Genomic DNA, 18,019 nt, shown 5'->3' with positions numbered 1-18,019 from the left:
GTTGACATGGAGTGAAACCCCTGCCTGCCTGGAGACAGGTTTATTTGCATATCTGGGCATCAGCAGTCTATGCCCCAGCCCATCCCAGTCTGTCTTTCTAAGTCTGAAGTCCCAAACGGCTGAAGGGACTTTTTAAATATATATATATATATTTTAAGGTCCTCAGCTCCCACTGGAGCCATTTGCGCTAGAAAAGGTAAATGATCATTTCCAGGATTGATTAGCTAAAGGTTGGGGCCTTCTGAAGGCCTCAGAATGACTCATGCTCGGTCTGAGTGGCATCAGTTCCACTGAGGCAATTCAAGGGCGTAAAGGCAAGTAACTCAGGAACGCCCCCCACAACACGTATCTTTGACTTGGGGGGGTGTGGGCAGAAAATCCACCCATGGCCTCCCCAACCAGAATTCAAAGGTCCGGTCTAAATGAGGTGGAATCCCAGCAGAGCCAGGTTCTGTTCCATTTTCCAGAACCCCCGGGTAGAAATGAGATTTTTGCCAAGGCGAACACCTTGGAAGGCCCTTTATAGTTTAAATTCCCCCCTCCCCGAAAGAATGAATCAATTGTTGGGTGACAGCTTCACTCCTTTCCCACACAAAATTTAAATTTGGGGCCCGAAAAAACATATGCAGCCATTTCCTAGCACATAGGGCCTGCAGCAGGCTTTTCCCCCTCTCACTAGGCTCTGGTGCAGGTGGGAATCCTGCCAAAAACACAAAGGGAGACCTGGAAGGACTGACCAGCTTTTTCTTCCCTATTTTCTAAAGCTATAGGAACACAACAGATTTTAAACACCCCAAACTTTGCTTAATTTACTTCTAATATTCCATTTTAGGAAAATTACAGAGGCCTGTACTCACTATACATCCGATGGAGGTGACTGTGGGAAATTCAACTGAGCTGCGCTGTGAAACATCTGAAGAATTTCCTCCCTTCACATTTATATTCTATAAATATAAAAATGGACGAAACCTCCGCCTCAGTGACATAAAAGACGTCAATAAACATTTTGCAACATACCAACTGAAAGTGGCAGAAATTACAGAGAGAGAGTATAGATGTACAATCCAAGGGATCACCCAAGAGACCAGTATCTCAGACTACAGTGAAATAGTAGCTATCACTGCGCGGGGTAAGTCAGCAGCAATACAGCTTTCGAAATACTTGAATACGTGCAGAGTTGAAGAACCCATGAAATTCGGGGCCTCAATTTTAAAATGCTGCTTCAGAAATTCCTCAATCTTTTTGGGGCAAAAATGGCAGAGGAGGGGTGGGGATTTGTGGTGGGATTCAGATAGGCTAGAGTTCTGCCCCTTCTAAAGTCCAGCATAAACACTGGCACAAGTAAGGGTGGGCAAAATATGCTCCTGCCCCTAAAGAGGCAGGAGCAAATGGCAGGATAACGAAATGTAAACTGATGTCAGAAATTCCATTGTTTCAGCCACATTGCACTTGATTTAACTCAGGCCTGTACGACAGATGTGGGATTTACTGCATGACTTGCCAAACTGTGAAGTGGTTGATTTCACAGGCTCTGACTGCCTGCAAACTTTATCACTGCTCTGACTGGTGTGATATAAAACATTTATTTTTTTCCATTGTGCTGCTAAGAAAGAATTCTACAAACTGCCTCCAGCAGTTTCAGGCAGGGAAATCTGCTTTTTGCATCCTTTTTGCCATGGGGTTCCTTTTGGGCATTCCCATACATGTGCTTCTGATAGTGGCAGAAGAGGAGCAATATGAAAAGAAAATGAGAGGCATGCAGTATGTGGCTGCACCAAGGGAGAAGACCAAGTAGGAGGTATTCTTCCACCCAGTCTACAGACCATGCTACTCCTTCAGGGATATATCAAAAGAGGTCTGTTTAAGGAGGCGGTGTTTCAGTAAGAAGGCACTGCAGGAACTCTTACGTCCTATTGCAACCAGACCTCCAAGCATCCTGTCAAAGACAAAAATCCAAACAAAGTACAGACCTACTTCTGAGCACTGGACTTCATATCACTAAGGGCCCGAAATTCAGGGAATCCCACTTTGCTTGTCCACCCAAAGCAAAGGACACAGACAGACCACTGATCAGTATGAGGGTAAACCTGAAGGTTGCATTTAGATCATGCAAGCCCCGAAAGATGGAGCAGGATTTTAATATGCCGGCAGGAAGAGTCCGGGGTGGGGGGGGTGATTTGCGGGTGCGAAACCCGGAAGGGAAGTAAGCGGGTCGCGATCGCCAATCAAAACCTCTTCCGGGTTTCGCGCTCGGCAGCCAGCCTGATTGAGAGGCTGGCTGCCGACAGGAGTTGCACATCCGAGAGGGGAGGGGAGAAAGAGAAAGAGAGTTACCTCATCGGCAGTTAGGATAGAGATTGGGAGGGGGGACACGACAAAGATCAGAGTGGAGACATCGGACATCGGGATCAGAGTGGAGACGTCTGAGATTGGGGGGGTGTCCAGGCAATATCGTTTTTAAGGTATATTTATTTACCTTTTTTACAATGGGAAATGTAATTTTATTTAATTTATTTAATCTATTTTTCATTGATCTGGCCCTTCCCACCTGGTTTCACCAGGTGTGAATCGGAAGCCATGGGAAAGTCCAGGTAACGTTAAAATCATTTAAAGTGTCCAATACACAAAAAATAAACTACCGTAAGTATCTCAATGAGGTACATTTGCCCCTTTAATTATCGGCCCGCCGGATTTAAGTGGGGGCGGGGCTTCCTGGTGACTGATTTGCCCTGAGTCTCATTCAAAAATGTGTGGGTTCCAGCCGGGATGTCTGCCCACTCCCAAAAACAGAGATTTTGTTCCCCCCCCCCGCCCCCAACCCACCCGTTTTTCCCTTTTAAAATCCTGCCCATGGTGTCTGAAACCAGCTGCCATCGTTCTCTCAATATGTTCCCCAAAGGCTTGAATATCAGCGGTCATTGCCTCCAAGGGGTTGACTTGTCTGGAGGTCTGTCAGTTAGGGGAGGACAGATACAGACATTCCTGGAAGTGGCACTCTTTTTTTAATTTGTTCTTGGGATGTGGGTACCACTGGCAAAGCTATATTTATTGTCCAACACAGGTGGTAATTGGCCTTTTTTTTTTGAACCACTGCAGTCCTTGTGATGGTGCTACCACAATGATTTAAAGTAGGGAATTCTAGGATTTTGACCCACCGATGATGTTGGAATGGCAGTATATGTCCCAGTCAAGGATGATGTGTGACTTGGAGGGGAACTTAGAGGTGATGATGTTCCAATGATATTGCTGCTCTTGTCCATCTCAGTGGTGGAAGTCACTGGGCTGGAGGTTGCTGTTGAAATAGTTTAGTGAGTTGCTGCCGTGCATCCTGTAGATAGTACATACTGCAGCCAAAGAACGCTAGTGGTGGAGGAGGTGAATATTCAGTCCACTGGCAAGGTGCTGATCAAGTGGATTACATTGTCCTGGATAGTGTTGTGCTTCTTGAGTGTTGTTGCAGATACATCCATCCAGGCAAGTGGAGAATATTCCAATACACTCCTGACTTGAACCGTGTAAATGGTGGAGAGGCTTTGAGGGTTCAAAGCCACTCGTTGCAGAGTACCCAGTCTCTGCTCTGCTGTTGTGTCACGGTGTTAATATGGCTGGTCCAATTAAGCTTCTGGTTAATGGTGATGGGCAGAATATTGATCGGGGACTCAATGACAGTCGTGTTGTTGAAGATGAAGGGAGGTAGTTGGGCTATTTCTTATTGGAGATGGTCATTACCTGGCACTTAAGTGGCATGAAAGTTATCTTCCACTTGTCAGCCCAAGTCTTGTTGTTGTCCGTGTCCCGCTGTAGGCTGGCATGGACTGCTTCATTATCAGAGGAGTTGTGAATGGAGCCGAACACTGGGAATCATCAACGATCAGCCCCACTCCTGACTTTATGATGGACGGTCATTAATGAAGAAACTGGAGTTGGCTAGGCTGAGAATACTGCTCTGAGAAACTCCTGTAGTGATGTCCTGGGGTTGTGATGATTGGCCTCCAACATCCATAGCCATTTTCCTTTGTTTCAGGTATGACCCCAGCCACTGAAGAGTTTTCATCTTGACCCCCATTGACCTTAATTTTGCTAGGGCTCATTGGTGTCCAACTTAGTTGAAAGCTGCTTTAATGTTGAGGGCAGTTACTCTCACCTCTCCTCTGGCATTCAGCTGTTGTGTCCATGTCTGGATCGAGGCCTGTAATCGAGTGGTTCTGGTGGGTGCTTTAATGGGTGGGTTATAGGTGAGTAGGTGCTGTTTGATTGCACCACGTATCCATCCATCACTTTACTGATTATTGGGAGGAGGCTGATAGGGTGGTAATTGACCAGGTTAGATTTATACCGTTTCTTGTGGATAGGACATACGTGTTCAATCTCCCACATTGTCAGATAGATGCCAGTGTCATAGCTATACTGGAACAGTTTGGCGAGGGGGAGCGGCTAGTTCTGGTGTACAGGCCTTCAGCCCTATTTTCAAGATGTGGAGATGCCGGTGATGGACTGGGGTTGACAATTGTAAACAATTTTACAACACCAAGTTATAGTCCAGCAATTTTATTTTAAATTCACAAGCTTTCGGAGACTTCCTCCTTCCTCAGGCAAATGTTTCAGGAGCTCCTTGAAGCCTACGCATTTATACATATAGAACAATACATGGTGTTTACAGACTGCCCCTGCAACTGCCCGTTGCCAAGGCAATCACCATGTTCAGACAGAGAGGTGTCACCTGCAGAACCCCCGAATACACATTCAACAAAAAAACAAACAGGGAAAAAAAAACAGAGAAAAAAAACAGAGAGAGGCAGAAACATCCGGAAGGCAGAGAGAGCCAGCAAATGACCCATTATATTAAAAACAGATAACATTTGTTCGCTGGTGGGGTAACGTGTAGCGTGACATGAACCCAAGATCCCGGTTGAGGCTGTCCTCATGGGTGCGGAACTTGGCTATCAATTTCTGCTCGACGATTTTGCGTTGTCGTGTGTCTCGAAGGCCGCCTTGGAGTACGCTTACCCGAAGGTCGGTGGATGAATGTCCATGACTGCTGAAGTGTTCCCCGACTGGGAGGGAACCCTCCTGTTTGGCGATTGTTGCGCGGTGTCCGTTCATCCGTTGTCGCAGCGTCTGCATGGTCTCGCCAATGTACCATGCTCTGGGGCATCCTTTCCTGCAACGTATGAGGTAGACAACGTTGGCCGAGTCACAGGAGTATGAACCATGCACCTGGTGGGTGGTGTCCTCTCGTGTGATGGTGGTATCTGTGTCAATGATCTGGCATGTCTTGCAGAGGTTACCGTGGCAGGGTTGTGTGGCGTCGTGGACGCTGTTCTCTTGAAAGCTAGGTAATTTGCTGCGAACGATGGTCTGTTTGAGGTTGGGTGGCTGTTTAAAGGCGAGTAGTGGATGTGTGGGGATGGCCATAGCGAGGTGTTTGTCCTCATTGATGACATGTTGAAGGCTGCGGAGAACATGGCGTAGTTTCTCCGCTCCGGGGAAGTACTGGACGACAAAGGGTACTCTGTTGGTTGCGTCCCGTGTTAGTCTCCTGAGGAGGTCTATGCGATTTTTTGCTGTGGCCCGTCGGAACTGTCGATCGATGAGTCGAGCGTCATATCCCGTTCTTACTAGGGCGTCTTTCAGCGTCTGTAGGTGTCCATCGCGTTCCTCCTCGTCTGAGCAGACCCTGTGTATTCGCAGGGCCTGTCCATAGGGGATGGCCTCTTTGACGTGGTTAGGGTGGAAGCTGGAAAAGTGGAGCATCGTGAGGTTGTCCGTGGGCTTGCGGTAGAGTGAGGTGCTGAGGTGCCCGTCTTTGATGGAGATTCGTGTGTCCAAGAAAGAAACTGATTCTGAGGAGTAGTCCATGGTGAGCTTGATGGTGGGATGGAACTTGTTGATGTTATCGTGTAGTCTCTTTAGTGATTCCTTGCCGTGGGTCCATAGAAAGAAAATGTCGTCGATGTATCTGGTGTATAGTGTTGGTTGGAGGTCTTGTGCAGTGAAGAAGTCCTGCTCGAACTTGTGCATGAAAATGTTGGCGTATTGGGGTGCGAATTTGGTCCCCATGGCTGTTCTGTGTGTTTGTGTAAAGAACTGGTTATCGAAGGTGAAGACATTGTGATCCAGGATGAAGCGGATGAGTTGTAGGATGGCTTCCGGAGATTGGCTGTTGTTGGTGTTGAGTATTGATGCTGTCGCAGCGATGCCGTCATCGTGGGGGATACTGGTGTATAGTGCCGAGACGTCCATCGTGGTGAGAAGTGTTCCTGGTTTTTCAAGATGTCATGGCTCATAGTTTTTGCTGTGTTCAGTGCACTTATTCGTTCTTTAATGTCATATGGATTGAACTAAATCGGCGACACTGGTGCCTATGATGGTGGGGACTTCGGGAGGAGACTGAGTGAAATTGTCCACTTGGCTTTTTTGGCTGAAGACGCTTGCAAATACTTCAGCCTTGTCTTTTGCACTCACATGCTGGGCTCTGCCATTGTTGAGGATGGGGATGTTCATGGAGCTTCTTCCTCCTATTAGCTGCCTGTGTCCAACACCATTCTCGACTGGATGTGATGGAGCTACAGAGCTTTGATCTGATCCATTGGTTGTGGAATAGCTTTGATCTGTCTATAGCCTGCTGCTTATGGTGTTTAGCATGCAGGTAGCCCTGAGTAGTAGCTTCTCTAAATTGGTACCTCATTCTAATGTACACCTGGTTCTGCTGCTGGCATGCTCTTCTGCACTCCCCATTGAACCAGGGTTGGTCATCCAGCTTAATGGTGATGGAAGGAGTGATGGATGTGTCAGGCCATGAGGGTACAGATTGTGATGATATACAATTCTGCTGCTGCTGATGACCTACAGCACCTCATGGATACTTTTCCTGTAGACTTGTGCCTCCGCATTAGGTTTACTTTCACTTTTTTGCCTGTCATTTCTTTTCTCCTCTCTACCTTCAGCTTTGCCAAAGGGTGCCATCAGGTTGAAATGCCTTTTGAACCTTTTGCCCCCCTATGTGGCACTTCCTTTTAAGTATCCATGTCCCTTTAAACTACACCACAATCTTCTGATCCCCCTCTAGGCTACCTCCCTGTAACAGATCTGAACTGTACTTGGAATGGTGAATAAGAATATTGTCTATTGTGTTCCACACTCCTGTCTCTCTCCATTTCTCTGTGTGGTTCTCAGAAACTTTTACACATTAGCTCTCTGTTTACATCCAACTTTTTCCTCCCTCTCTCCCTCTTTCTGTAAGTCTCTCATTGGCTCTGTCTAGACTTTTCTGTATACTTCCAACTGTCTCTGTATGCCCATGTTAACACCTTAACTTGTTATTGTTTAATTCTACAGCACAGTGACATCGCTCTGCAGCTTATTTCCAAATTTTACCAACGTGTTTAATAAAATTGTTAATTTCCACAATATATAACAATCTCATTAAGAAAGTATTAGACTCAACATGACAGATACAGAGTCACTGCAAGACAATATGACTGACTTTGTTTTACTTTTTTTGATAGCGCTGCCAGTATCTACGCCATTCTTGCACTTAGAACCCAATAAGGATAGAGTGAAGAAGGGGCAGGCTTTGACTCTAATGTGTACTGTATCAAAGGGATCCTTTCCCATCACCTACACATTTTCCAATGGATCCATCATACATAACACAATTTCACATTCTACTGAAGCAAAGTATTTCATTAAGTCTGTGAATGGACATCACAATGGAAACTACTATTGTACAGCATCAAATGCAGCAACACCTGAAGCAGAAAAGAGTAACCAAATAGCGATAGAAGTGTATGGTAAGAACATAGCATTTATTAATTGTTCCTGTGTGCACTTTATTTATTGTGAATGAGAAAATTTGCCATGTGATACACAGAACACCAAAAATTAGCCTGGAAAGCCTGTGGGGGAAAAATTGGATAAGGGCCGTTTTTGGGCACGGGTAGCGTGATGCGCTATTACCCCTTGTCCAATGACCCCAGCACATGCAGTAAGCGAGTTTCAGCTGGCCTGAGTACTAATCTGCAATCAGCATTCCATTCCGGGCCTTGCACGTGGAATCAATGCAATTTGCACTTTTCACCAGCAGGAGGAGCCCAATCTCTTAAAGGGAGGATGTTTCTTAGAAATCTCTTAAAGGTAGCTGGTACCTGTTATTTGCTGAAAAGAGATCGTACACGTAAAACACAGATGCGGGTCCCATCCCTATGTGTACACACTGATGAGTTATGTTAAAATATTGAATAAAGGTTGCGCACTACTAAATCTCACATCCTCCAATCTGCACACCAGACCTCACCAATCTGCTAATTTGAGTTGGTACCAGGCCTGTGAGAGAGCGTGCACCAAAGTTCTCTGCTGATGCACTAGAGACCTTATACAAGAGCTGGACAAAAGGAGGGACATCCTATATCCGCGGGGCGGGGGCGGGGGAAAGAGGCCCACCAGACATATCTCCAAGAGACAGTGGGAGGCAGTGGGGGACGAAGTCAAGGCCAGGCACTCAGCATCATGAACATGGATGCAGTGCAGGAAGAAGTTCAGTGCTTTGACATGAGTGATCAAGGTGAGTGAGGTCAACTGTCAAGTGGTGTCTCCTACCAACTGCACCACGCACTACACCCCCATCACCCACATACCAACAAACTCACTCTTTCCATCAGTACTCAACTCTTCCAACCAGATGCTTCCTCTCACCCTTACACATTACCACTGTTTCAAGCTGCATACCCAAAACTCACAGGCCACACACACTGGCAGCTATTCAATCATGGAAGGCACATCACCCAGACACATGTCCCGCTTTCTTGCAGGAGAAGATGGCGCATATCAGGAGGCAGCAAGTGGCAGTGACAGTTAGCCCCTCAAGCCTGTTCCGCCATTCAATGAGATCTTGCTGGACCTGTGACCTAACTCCATTTACCCGCCTTAGCTCCATATCCCTTAATATCCATGGTTCACAGAAATCTATCAATCTCCGATTTAGAATTCACAATTGAGCTAGAATCAACTGCCATTTGCAGAAGAGCGTTCCAAACTTCTTCCCCCCCCCCTCCCCCTCCCTTTGCGTGTAGAAGCATTTCCTAACTTCACTCCTGCATGTCCTGGCTCTAAATGTCAGGCTATGTCCCCTAGTCCTAGTAATCAAGTATAGAAGACTTCCAAAAACAGTTACAAATGTCTCAGCAGCCAGAAGCAATAATCCAGCCACTAACCTGTAAATCCTGCATGATCCCTTTAAATATCACTGGTGGGGGTCCTCCGGGCACTCTAAGACACGTTCAGGTGGTTGTGGTTAAGACTGTGCGTTGAGTTGAGCGTTAAGTCCCAAAATGGCATCTATCACTTTAAATCAGCATTGCACACTGATTGTAGCCATTTTCTTCTTACTTTACACGCTTTCTGCATTCCTTATCTGCACATGCGCTAACTCCTATAACAAGATGGCATCCAGCGCACTCATGCTGGAAACGTGTGTGCGCAGCCAAGACGCCATCTTGGATGTCGGAGAGGCCGTGTAGCACCGAAACAACGGGCGCTACACGGCCCAATTTAGTACACTGTGTTTCACATTGTAATGTTGATCTGATGAGAGAATCAAGAAAACTTTTGTTCACAATCATTTTGGAGATTTTAAATTCAGCCATACAATGCACCTATCATTCATTACATGTATTTATTCAAGTCCCCTTTGAGGACTGAATTCCCATATCCCAGTTTTTTAATTTATTTATCACATCTGGCAGTGCAGTGGTTCTGATACTAGACTAGTAAGAGTTCAGATCCCACCATGGCAAGTGTGAAATTGAATTTAATAAATCTCAATGTGGAGGCTAGCACCAGGCAAAAGTGACCATCTAAGCTGCCAGATTGTTGTTAAAACACGCAGGTCACTAACGTCCTTCAGGGAAGGGAACCTACCACCCCTACCCAGAATGGCCTATATGTGACTCCAGTCTCACACAATGTAGCCTGTAAAGTGCTGTTTAAAAAAAAATTGCCCCACCACCACCTTCTGCAGGTAACTAGTACAGTAGTGTAGTGGTTATGTTACTGGACTAATAATCCAGCAAATGTGAGTTCAAATCCCACCATAGCAATTTCAGAATATGAACTCACCTCACTGCAGCAATACAGCCTAGATTTTAACAGAGGTCTTTTACTGTTGGGATAACCCCACTCCCATATCATTCTCTTTCTTTCTTCTTGTCCAACAAGAGAAAACACTCAAGAATCCCACAATCAGACAAGCTATAAAGAGAGAATGAAATGCAGGTAAAAGGAAAGAGAATGAGCAGGGTAATAGAGAAAGACAAAAGGAAAGGACAGAGAAACAAAAATGAGAGGAGAGAGTATATTGGCAACTCCATTCGCCCATGTGGGCCACAAAGCTTGTCACTGTTAATGATGTTTAAAGTTGTGAGGTGAGGTGACAACTCGAGTGTATAGCTCAAGACTGAAAAATCTCACCTTACAATTTGTTTGATGTTTATACAGCTTCACAGTCAACATCATTTTCAGACATATGGGGCTCGATTTTACCGTCGGGTTTCCTGTGGGTTTCCAGCGGGGGGGCCCCGAAAATCCCGATATCCAGGCACGTGACCGGATCGCGCGTCGATCCCGCCCACTTCCGGGTTCCGCGCTGACGTACGGGGGTGCTTGCGCAGCCCCCGCTGGTGGGAATCCCGCAGGCAATTAAAGCCAGCGGGATGCCACTTGAGTGTATTTACTTTGGTTGTTCAGGCCATTAACTGACCTGATTAAGGGACTGTGTGTGATTTTGGATAAACATGGGACTGTTTCACACACTGGGGGAAACAGTCCCAGTTGAAATGGACGTGTTGCAGCCGTCAGCCTGTGGCAGCTGCAAAGGTCCATTTGACAGGTGGGGTGGGGGGAGACCCTCAGCCATTGCAGGAGGCCGCTCTGTCATTTGGGACAAAGTTTGGCCTCCACCATCCTCCTCCTGATGGTCGAAGTCACCAACCTGCACACTTACCCCGGGGTCCGGAGACATGTACCTACATTGCGGACCCCCTCAGATGTACATCTTGCGGATGGGGGCCGCCGTAGCTGCAGTCATGACCTCCTCGGAGGGCGAACGGCATCACCAGCCTCACCAGCCTCGCCATCCACGCCGTCAACCTCTGACAAGTGGAGCTCCACAACAGAGTGCTGTGACACATCCACCTGCACAGCAGGAGGGAGGGCTACCGCAGAGAGAGATGCGTCGCAGAGGGCACTACCCTCGCCCCACGTTCCACAGACCGAGGCTCAGCCTCCTGTACCTCTCTGAGCAGCAGTGCACACGGAGGCTCAGAGTCACTCGACATGTAGCCGTGGACATCTGCAGCCTCTTTCATGCCGAGCTGCTCCTGGCTGGCCCGTGCACCATCTTCCTACCTGTCGCTGTCAAAGTCACCACTGCCCTCCCGAACTTCTGCATCACAGCCTTCCAGGCTGCAACCGGGGACATCCCCGATGTCTCTCAGTCGTCTGCGCAGAAGAACCCTGCAAATACACCTACACCCACTCTGCAGTGACACACTGGGTGGCATCAGTGGTGGGTCCTCATAGGGATACCCAGGAGCGGGCATTATTGCACAAACCGGACAGGATTCGCGAAGACATGGCAGTAGTGGTGCCAATGTAATGTGTGATGTGAGTTGTTCTTTAATTCAATTGAAGTAAGAACCATGACAATCCCTCAAACACCCTTGTGCATCCCCTTCATGCTCACGACACGTTTGCCTTACGCTGCCTACTGCACATATGTGATGCATGCCCTGTGGCTGCAGCACAGGTGGTGGCAGGTTGAGTGAGGCTGGCCATGAAAGAGATGCACGAGAGGGTGAGTATGAGATAGAGCCATGAGATTGTATGAGGATTGGGTTGCGTGGTAGTGGCGGGGTGAGTACTGGCGAGGTGAGTAGGTGCAGGTAAGATGAGGATGAGGTTTGAGTGGGTATGAGGGGTCATGTGACAGAGTAGTGTTGGCAGTGCCGAAGGAGATGTGGGGTGGGGGCAGTGTTGTGGCAGGCGTAGTGTAGGGGAAAGACTACGTGTTCTCACTGTTGCTGACCTACGGAGGTCATTGGAGCGCCTCCTGCACTGTATGCAGGTGGGCGATATGTTGGTGGCGCAGGTGACCCCCTCTGCCACCTCGAGCCAGGCCTTCTTGGTGGCAGAGGTGGGCCGCTTCCTCCCGCCCGCCGGGGGGAAGATCTCTGTCCTCCCCCTCCTCCTCACCCCATCTAATGATACCTGGGGTGAGGCATCATTAAACTGGGAGCAGCCTTCCCCCTGGGCTGCTCCATGATGTAATTTTTGCTGTTCGTGGCAGCATCTGTCAGTGGAGGACTGCCCCTTTAAATAGAGCGCCTCCAGCTGACAGATCTTACTGCACATGCGCAGCCTGCCCAACGTGCAGATCAGCATCGGGGAACCCGGAGGAGCAGGTAAGTGGATCCAATTAGTGTGTTGCCTGCAACGATCGCGCGGGCAACCCACTAATTTCACCGGGCGCGTTTTCAACGCGCCCGCTGGCCTACCCGCCGAGTACCCGCACCCCTGGTAAAATCGGGCCCATGACTTGATTCAAACATTTCCCTGAATAACTCCACAGTTTGAATTAACTTTTGAAATTGTAGTACCTTTTAGCTTTCAAAATTATCATTCTACAATATGTTCTGTATAAAACCTGTTAAGGGGATTATTTTTGACTTTTAATATTCTAAAATACATGTAAGATAGGGGGCATAATTTCAAAGTTTGCGGGTGACACAAAGCTTGGAAATGTAGTAAACAGTGAGGAGGATAGTAACAGACTTCAGGAGAACATGGACAGGCTAGTGAAATGGGCGGACAGGCTGGTGAAATGGGCAGACACGTGGCAGATGAAATTTAATGCAGAGAAGTGTGAAGTGATGCATTTTGGAAGGAGAAAATGAGGAGAAGCAATATAAATTAAATGGCACAATTTTAAAGGGGGTGCAGGAACAGAGAGACCTGAGGGTTCACATACACAAATCTTTGAAGGTGGCAGGATAAGTTGATAAGACTGTTTAAAAAAAGCTTACGGGATCCTTGGCTTTATAAATAGAGGCATAGAGTACAAAAGCAAGAAAGTTATGGTAAATCTTTATAAATCACTGGTTAGGCCTCAGCTAGAGTATCGCGTCTGATTCTGGGCACCACACTTTAGAAAGGATGTAAAGGCCATAGAGAGGGTGCAGAGGAAATTTATCAGCATGGTACCAGGGTTGAGGGATTTCAGTTTTGTGGAGAGACCAGAGATGCTGGGATTGTTCTTCTTAGAGCATAGAAGGTAAAGGGAGATATAATAGTGGTGTTCAAAATTATATGGGGTTTTAATAGAGTAGATAGGGCAAAACTGTTTCCACTGGCAGAAGGTTGGTAACCAGAGGACACAGATTTAAGATAATTGGCAAAAAATCCAGGGGGGAGATCAGGAGAAATTTTTTTACACAGCAAGTTCTTACGATCTGGAATGCACTGCCTGAAAGAGTGGTGGAAGCAGATTCAACAGCAACTTTCAAAAGGGAATTGGATAAATACTTGAAAAAGATCAATTTGCAGGGATATGAGGAAAGAGCAGAGGAGTGGGACTAATTGGATAGTTCTTTCAAAGAGCCGGCACAGGTACAATGGGCTGACTGGCCTCCCTCTATGCTGTATGATTTTATGAACAAAACAATATAATTAATATTAATTCATAGAATTCTTGAAATAAAGTAAAAATGGCTTGTTGCAAAAATGCTACTGTGGTTTTGTAAAAGCTAGCAGTACATATCAGAAACTACGGACGTTTATCAGAATAAAGGTGATAAGTAACACTGCTCCCACACAGGAAGCTCAAGATATGCACATTATAAATGCAGAAAATAAGAGAGGATGTTAGCATTTACCATGGTGCAAAAAATATATAGACAATAAAAGTTCAAATGTGAACCTGCTATAAACAGTAAATAGCACTGTGGTCACAATGAAAATTGCTATTCAGTGAAACTTTCAACATTTCAAATGTGCATTCACACCTACATAGAGTCCCTGAAAAAATAAACATTTATACTAATATCAGCCCCATGTCACTCTCTGCACAGGGAAAATGGATCCATTTATGTGCTGAGGTCCATTCACTAGCATCTGAATGCTGATTAAAATCTAATGGCCCATTGTTAACATTAAAAATATATTCAACTTCATATTAAAGTTGCAAGGAATTAAAAATCCATGGTCCTTGTGACTCAAAAAATGTATTTTATAATAAAGTGTGCATAACTCTCAGGTTATACTGTATTCCTCTATGTTTCCCAACGTTACAACAGTGACTACACTTCAAAGGTATTTAATTGTCTGTGAAATGCTTTGGGAGGTCCTGATGTTGTAAAAGGCACTCTAAATACAAGTCCTTTCTTTCTATGTAACCTATTCTAGCTTTTGTCTTAGACAATACATGTAACAGATTTATCCATTAATCAACATTTCATTTTAGTTATTTTAATTATTTATTAAATAATGTTACTCCCTCTGTGGTTAAATCACAACAGAGCACTTTACTTCACTTGTCTAAAACTGCAGGTTCAAGATGCCAACTACTGTACGTTTTGTTTAAACAGGTTGTTCTCAAGTTGCAGTACCAGTGGCTTCGACTTTAGTTACTGCACTGCTCCTCAGTGTCAGCAACATTTGCTCCAACTAACTGAACACAGGTGAGACAGAGACCTAAGGCAGGATTTTATCATGGCGGTGGGATGTTAGCGGGGGCGGGGGTAAAAAAAATTTTTTACCTTCCTCCACGCGATCGCGATGTAATTGAAGGCCTTTAATGTGGCTTTCAGGTTTGCTGTCTGAAAGCTACACAGTGGACTGTGCACCCGGATGACGTGCTAGCAGCTGGAATATTTAAAGGGCCATTGCAATCATGGCTTTTGTGGAAGAACGAAGAAATAGCAAAAAATACAGCACAGAAGAAAAAGCCAGCATCCTGGTTCAATGACTCCGCACTGGAGTCGCTAATGGCTGGGGTGAGGAACATGAGGGGGATGTTGTACCTGGCTGATAGGTGGAAGCGCCCTGCCTCTGCCACCAAGAGGGCTTGGCTCGAGGTGGCAGAGGAGGTGACTGGCAGCACCAACGTATCCCGGACTTTATTTTAATAGATGTGGCATATTCATGAATCTCCTCCTGAGGAACAGAAGTGACATGAAATCAAACAGAAATTAGAAACTGCTCATTGAACACATTTTGAAAATGTTACTCGGTGGTCTGACACCCTCTGGTCCTTTGTCTCAAAATTCAATTCCCTTCTCTATTCCACTTTAGAGAGTTAGAGAAATGAATGTGGTGACTAACACATGTGCCCTACTGCCTAAATATGCTTGAGAAACTCGGCATCACCACCAGCATCAACCAAGCCTCCCCCGGTACCACGGTTACAACCACAGGGAAGTCTATCATCAATTTGTCCGACCACACCCTTCAACCAGACGAAATCGAGGTTCTCAGCCGAGGGCTCAATTTCTGCCCCACCACCAAAATGGACCGCATCGGTCTCGCGGCGGACACAGAGGAATTCATCAGGAGAATGAGGCTCCGGGAATTCTACCACAAACCCCAAGATTTCAACAGCAAACCCAATGAGACAATCAATGATCCAGAACAGCAGACAGAGGGATCCACGGTACAGCAACCGAAGAGGAAAGAGTCAAACTGGACTCCTCCGGAGGGTCGCTACCCTCAGCTTGACATGTATGCCCAAGCTGTCAGGAAATGCGTCAATGCCAGATTCATCAGCCACACTCAGAAGACAGTCCAGAATGTCACCCGAGCACAACGCAACGCCATCAACGCTCTCAAGACCAACCGAAACATCGTCATCAAACCAGCGGACAAAGGAGGAGCCATTGTCATACAGAACAGAACGGACTATTGCAAAGAAGCATACCGACAACTGGACAACCAGGAACACTACAGACGGTTACACGCAGATCTGACCAAAGAACACACCCACCAGCTCAACAAACTGATCAAGACCTTCGATCCAGACCTTCAAAGTATCCTATGCACTCTCATCCCACGTACTCCCCGCGTGGGAGACTTCTACTGCCTCCCAAAGATACACAAAGCCAACACACCCGGACGTCCTATCGTATCAGGCAACGGAACCCTGTGTGAGAACCTCTCTGGATACATCGAGGGCATCCTGAAACCCATCGTACAGGGAACCCCCAGCTTCTGTCGCGACACTACAGACTTCCAACAAAAACTCAGCACCCACGGACCAGTTGAACCAGGAACACTTCTCACTACGATGGACGTCTCGGCACTCTACACCAGTATCCCCCACGATGACGGCATCGCTGCAACAGCCTCAGTACTCAACACCAACAACAGCCAATCTCCAGACGCCGTCCTACAACTCATCCGCTTCATCCTGGATCACAATGTCTTCACCTTCGATAACCAGTTCTTTACCCAAACACACGGAACAGCCATGGGGACCAAATTCGCACCCCAATACGCCAACATTTTCATGCACAAGTTCGAGCACGACTTCTTCACTGCACACGACCTCCAACCAACGCTATACACCAGATACATCGACGACATTTTCTTCCTATGGACCCACGGCGAAGAATCACTGAAGAGACTACACGATAACATCAACAAGTTCCATCCCACCATCAAACTCACCATGGACTACTCCTCAGAATCGGTTTCTTTCTTGGACACACAAATCTCCATCAAAGACGGGCACCTCAGCACCTCACTCTACCGCAAGCCCACGGACAACCTCACGATGCTCCACTTTTCCAGCTTCCACCCCAACCACGTCAAAGAGGCCATCCCCTATGGACAGGCCCTACGAATACACAGGATCTGCTCAGACGAGGAGGAACGCGATGGACACCTACAGAAGCTGAAAGACGCCCTCGTAAGAACGGGATATGACGCTCGACTTGTCGATCGACAGTTCCGACGGGCCACAGCGAAGAATCGCATAGACCTCCTCAGAAGACAAACATGGGACGCAACCAACAGAGTACCCTTCGTCGTCCAGTACTTCCCTGGAGCGGAGAAACTACACCATGTTCTCCGCAGCCTTCAACATGTCATCGATGACGACAAACACCTCGCTAAGGCCATCCCCACGCCTCCACTGCTCGCCTTTAAACAGCCACCCAACCTCAAACAGACCATCGTTCGCAGCAAGTTACCCAGTTTTCAGGAGAACAGCGTCCACGACACCACACAACCCTGCCACGGCAACCTCTGCAAGACATGCCAGATCATCGACACGGATACCACCATCACACGAGAGGACACCACCCACCAGGTACATGGTTCATACTCCTGTGACTCGGCCAACGTTGTTTACCTCATACGTTGCAGGAAAGGATGCCCCGGAGCATGGTACATTGGCGAGACCATGCAGACGCTGCGACAACGGATGAACGGACACCGCGCAACAATCGCCAAACAGGAAGGTTCCCTCCCAGTCGGGGAACACTTTAGCAGTCAAGGACATTCAGCCACCGATCTTCGGGTAAGCGTTCTCCAAGGCGGCCTTCAAGACACACGACAATGCAAAATCGTCGAGCAGAAGTTGATAGCCAAGTTCCGCACCCATGAGGACGGCCTCAACCGGGATCTTGGGTTCATGTCACGCTACACGTAACCCCACCAGCAAAAAGGGGGAAAAAAATTATATGTTTTTTAAAATTCTCTCTCTCTCTGCCATTTTGAGTTTCTTTCTGCCTGCCTGTGTAATAGACACAATGTATATCTAGTGTACTGGGACGTGCTGTTCTCCGTGACTGGCCTGTTTGAATAACAACGACACCTTTTGATTGGTGTGATGCTGTCCCAACATAGTATAAGATATGCAATTTGAGAACCTTTTCATTCATTCATCTGACGAAGGAGATAATCTCCGAAAGCTTGTGATTTTAAAATAAATTTGTTGGACTATAACCTGGTGTTGTAAGATTCCTTA

The 18,019-nt window shown here is 46.9% G+C and overlaps 1 protein-coding gene across 1 annotated transcript; it reads left to right on the top strand.

Moving 5' to 3' along the window:
- Nucleotides 1–1,045: 1,045 nt before the first annotated feature.
- LOC137341053 (uncharacterized) lies at nucleotides 1,046–17,991 on the top strand. Its single transcript, XM_068003930.1, has 3 exons — nucleotides 1,046–1,129; nucleotides 14,640–14,732; nucleotides 15,346–17,991. Exon 3 carries the CDS (start codon nucleotides 15,398–15,400, stop codon nucleotides 17,699–17,701), a length of 2,304 nt encoding a protein of 767 aa, XP_067860031.1. The 5' UTR covers nucleotides 1,046–1,129; nucleotides 14,640–14,732; nucleotides 15,346–15,397; the 3' UTR covers nucleotides 17,702–17,991.
- Nucleotides 17,992–18,019: the final 28 nt, after the last annotated feature.

This window comes from Heptranchias perlo, chromosome 23 (genome assembly GCF_035084215.1).
Source record: "Heptranchias perlo isolate sHepPer1 chromosome 23, sHepPer1.hap1, whole genome shotgun sequence".
Classification (NCBI taxonomy): domain Eukaryota; kingdom Metazoa; phylum Chordata; class Chondrichthyes; order Hexanchiformes; family Hexanchidae; genus Heptranchias; species Heptranchias perlo.
This window is presented reverse-complemented; position numbering and strand designations above follow the sequence as displayed.

Bases quoted from the DNA above. Each gene is read 5' to 3' on its own strand.
- LOC137341053 (XM_068003930.1), top strand. From the start codon at position 15,398: ATGCTTGAGAAACTCGGCATCACCACCAGCATCAACCAAGCCTCCCCC.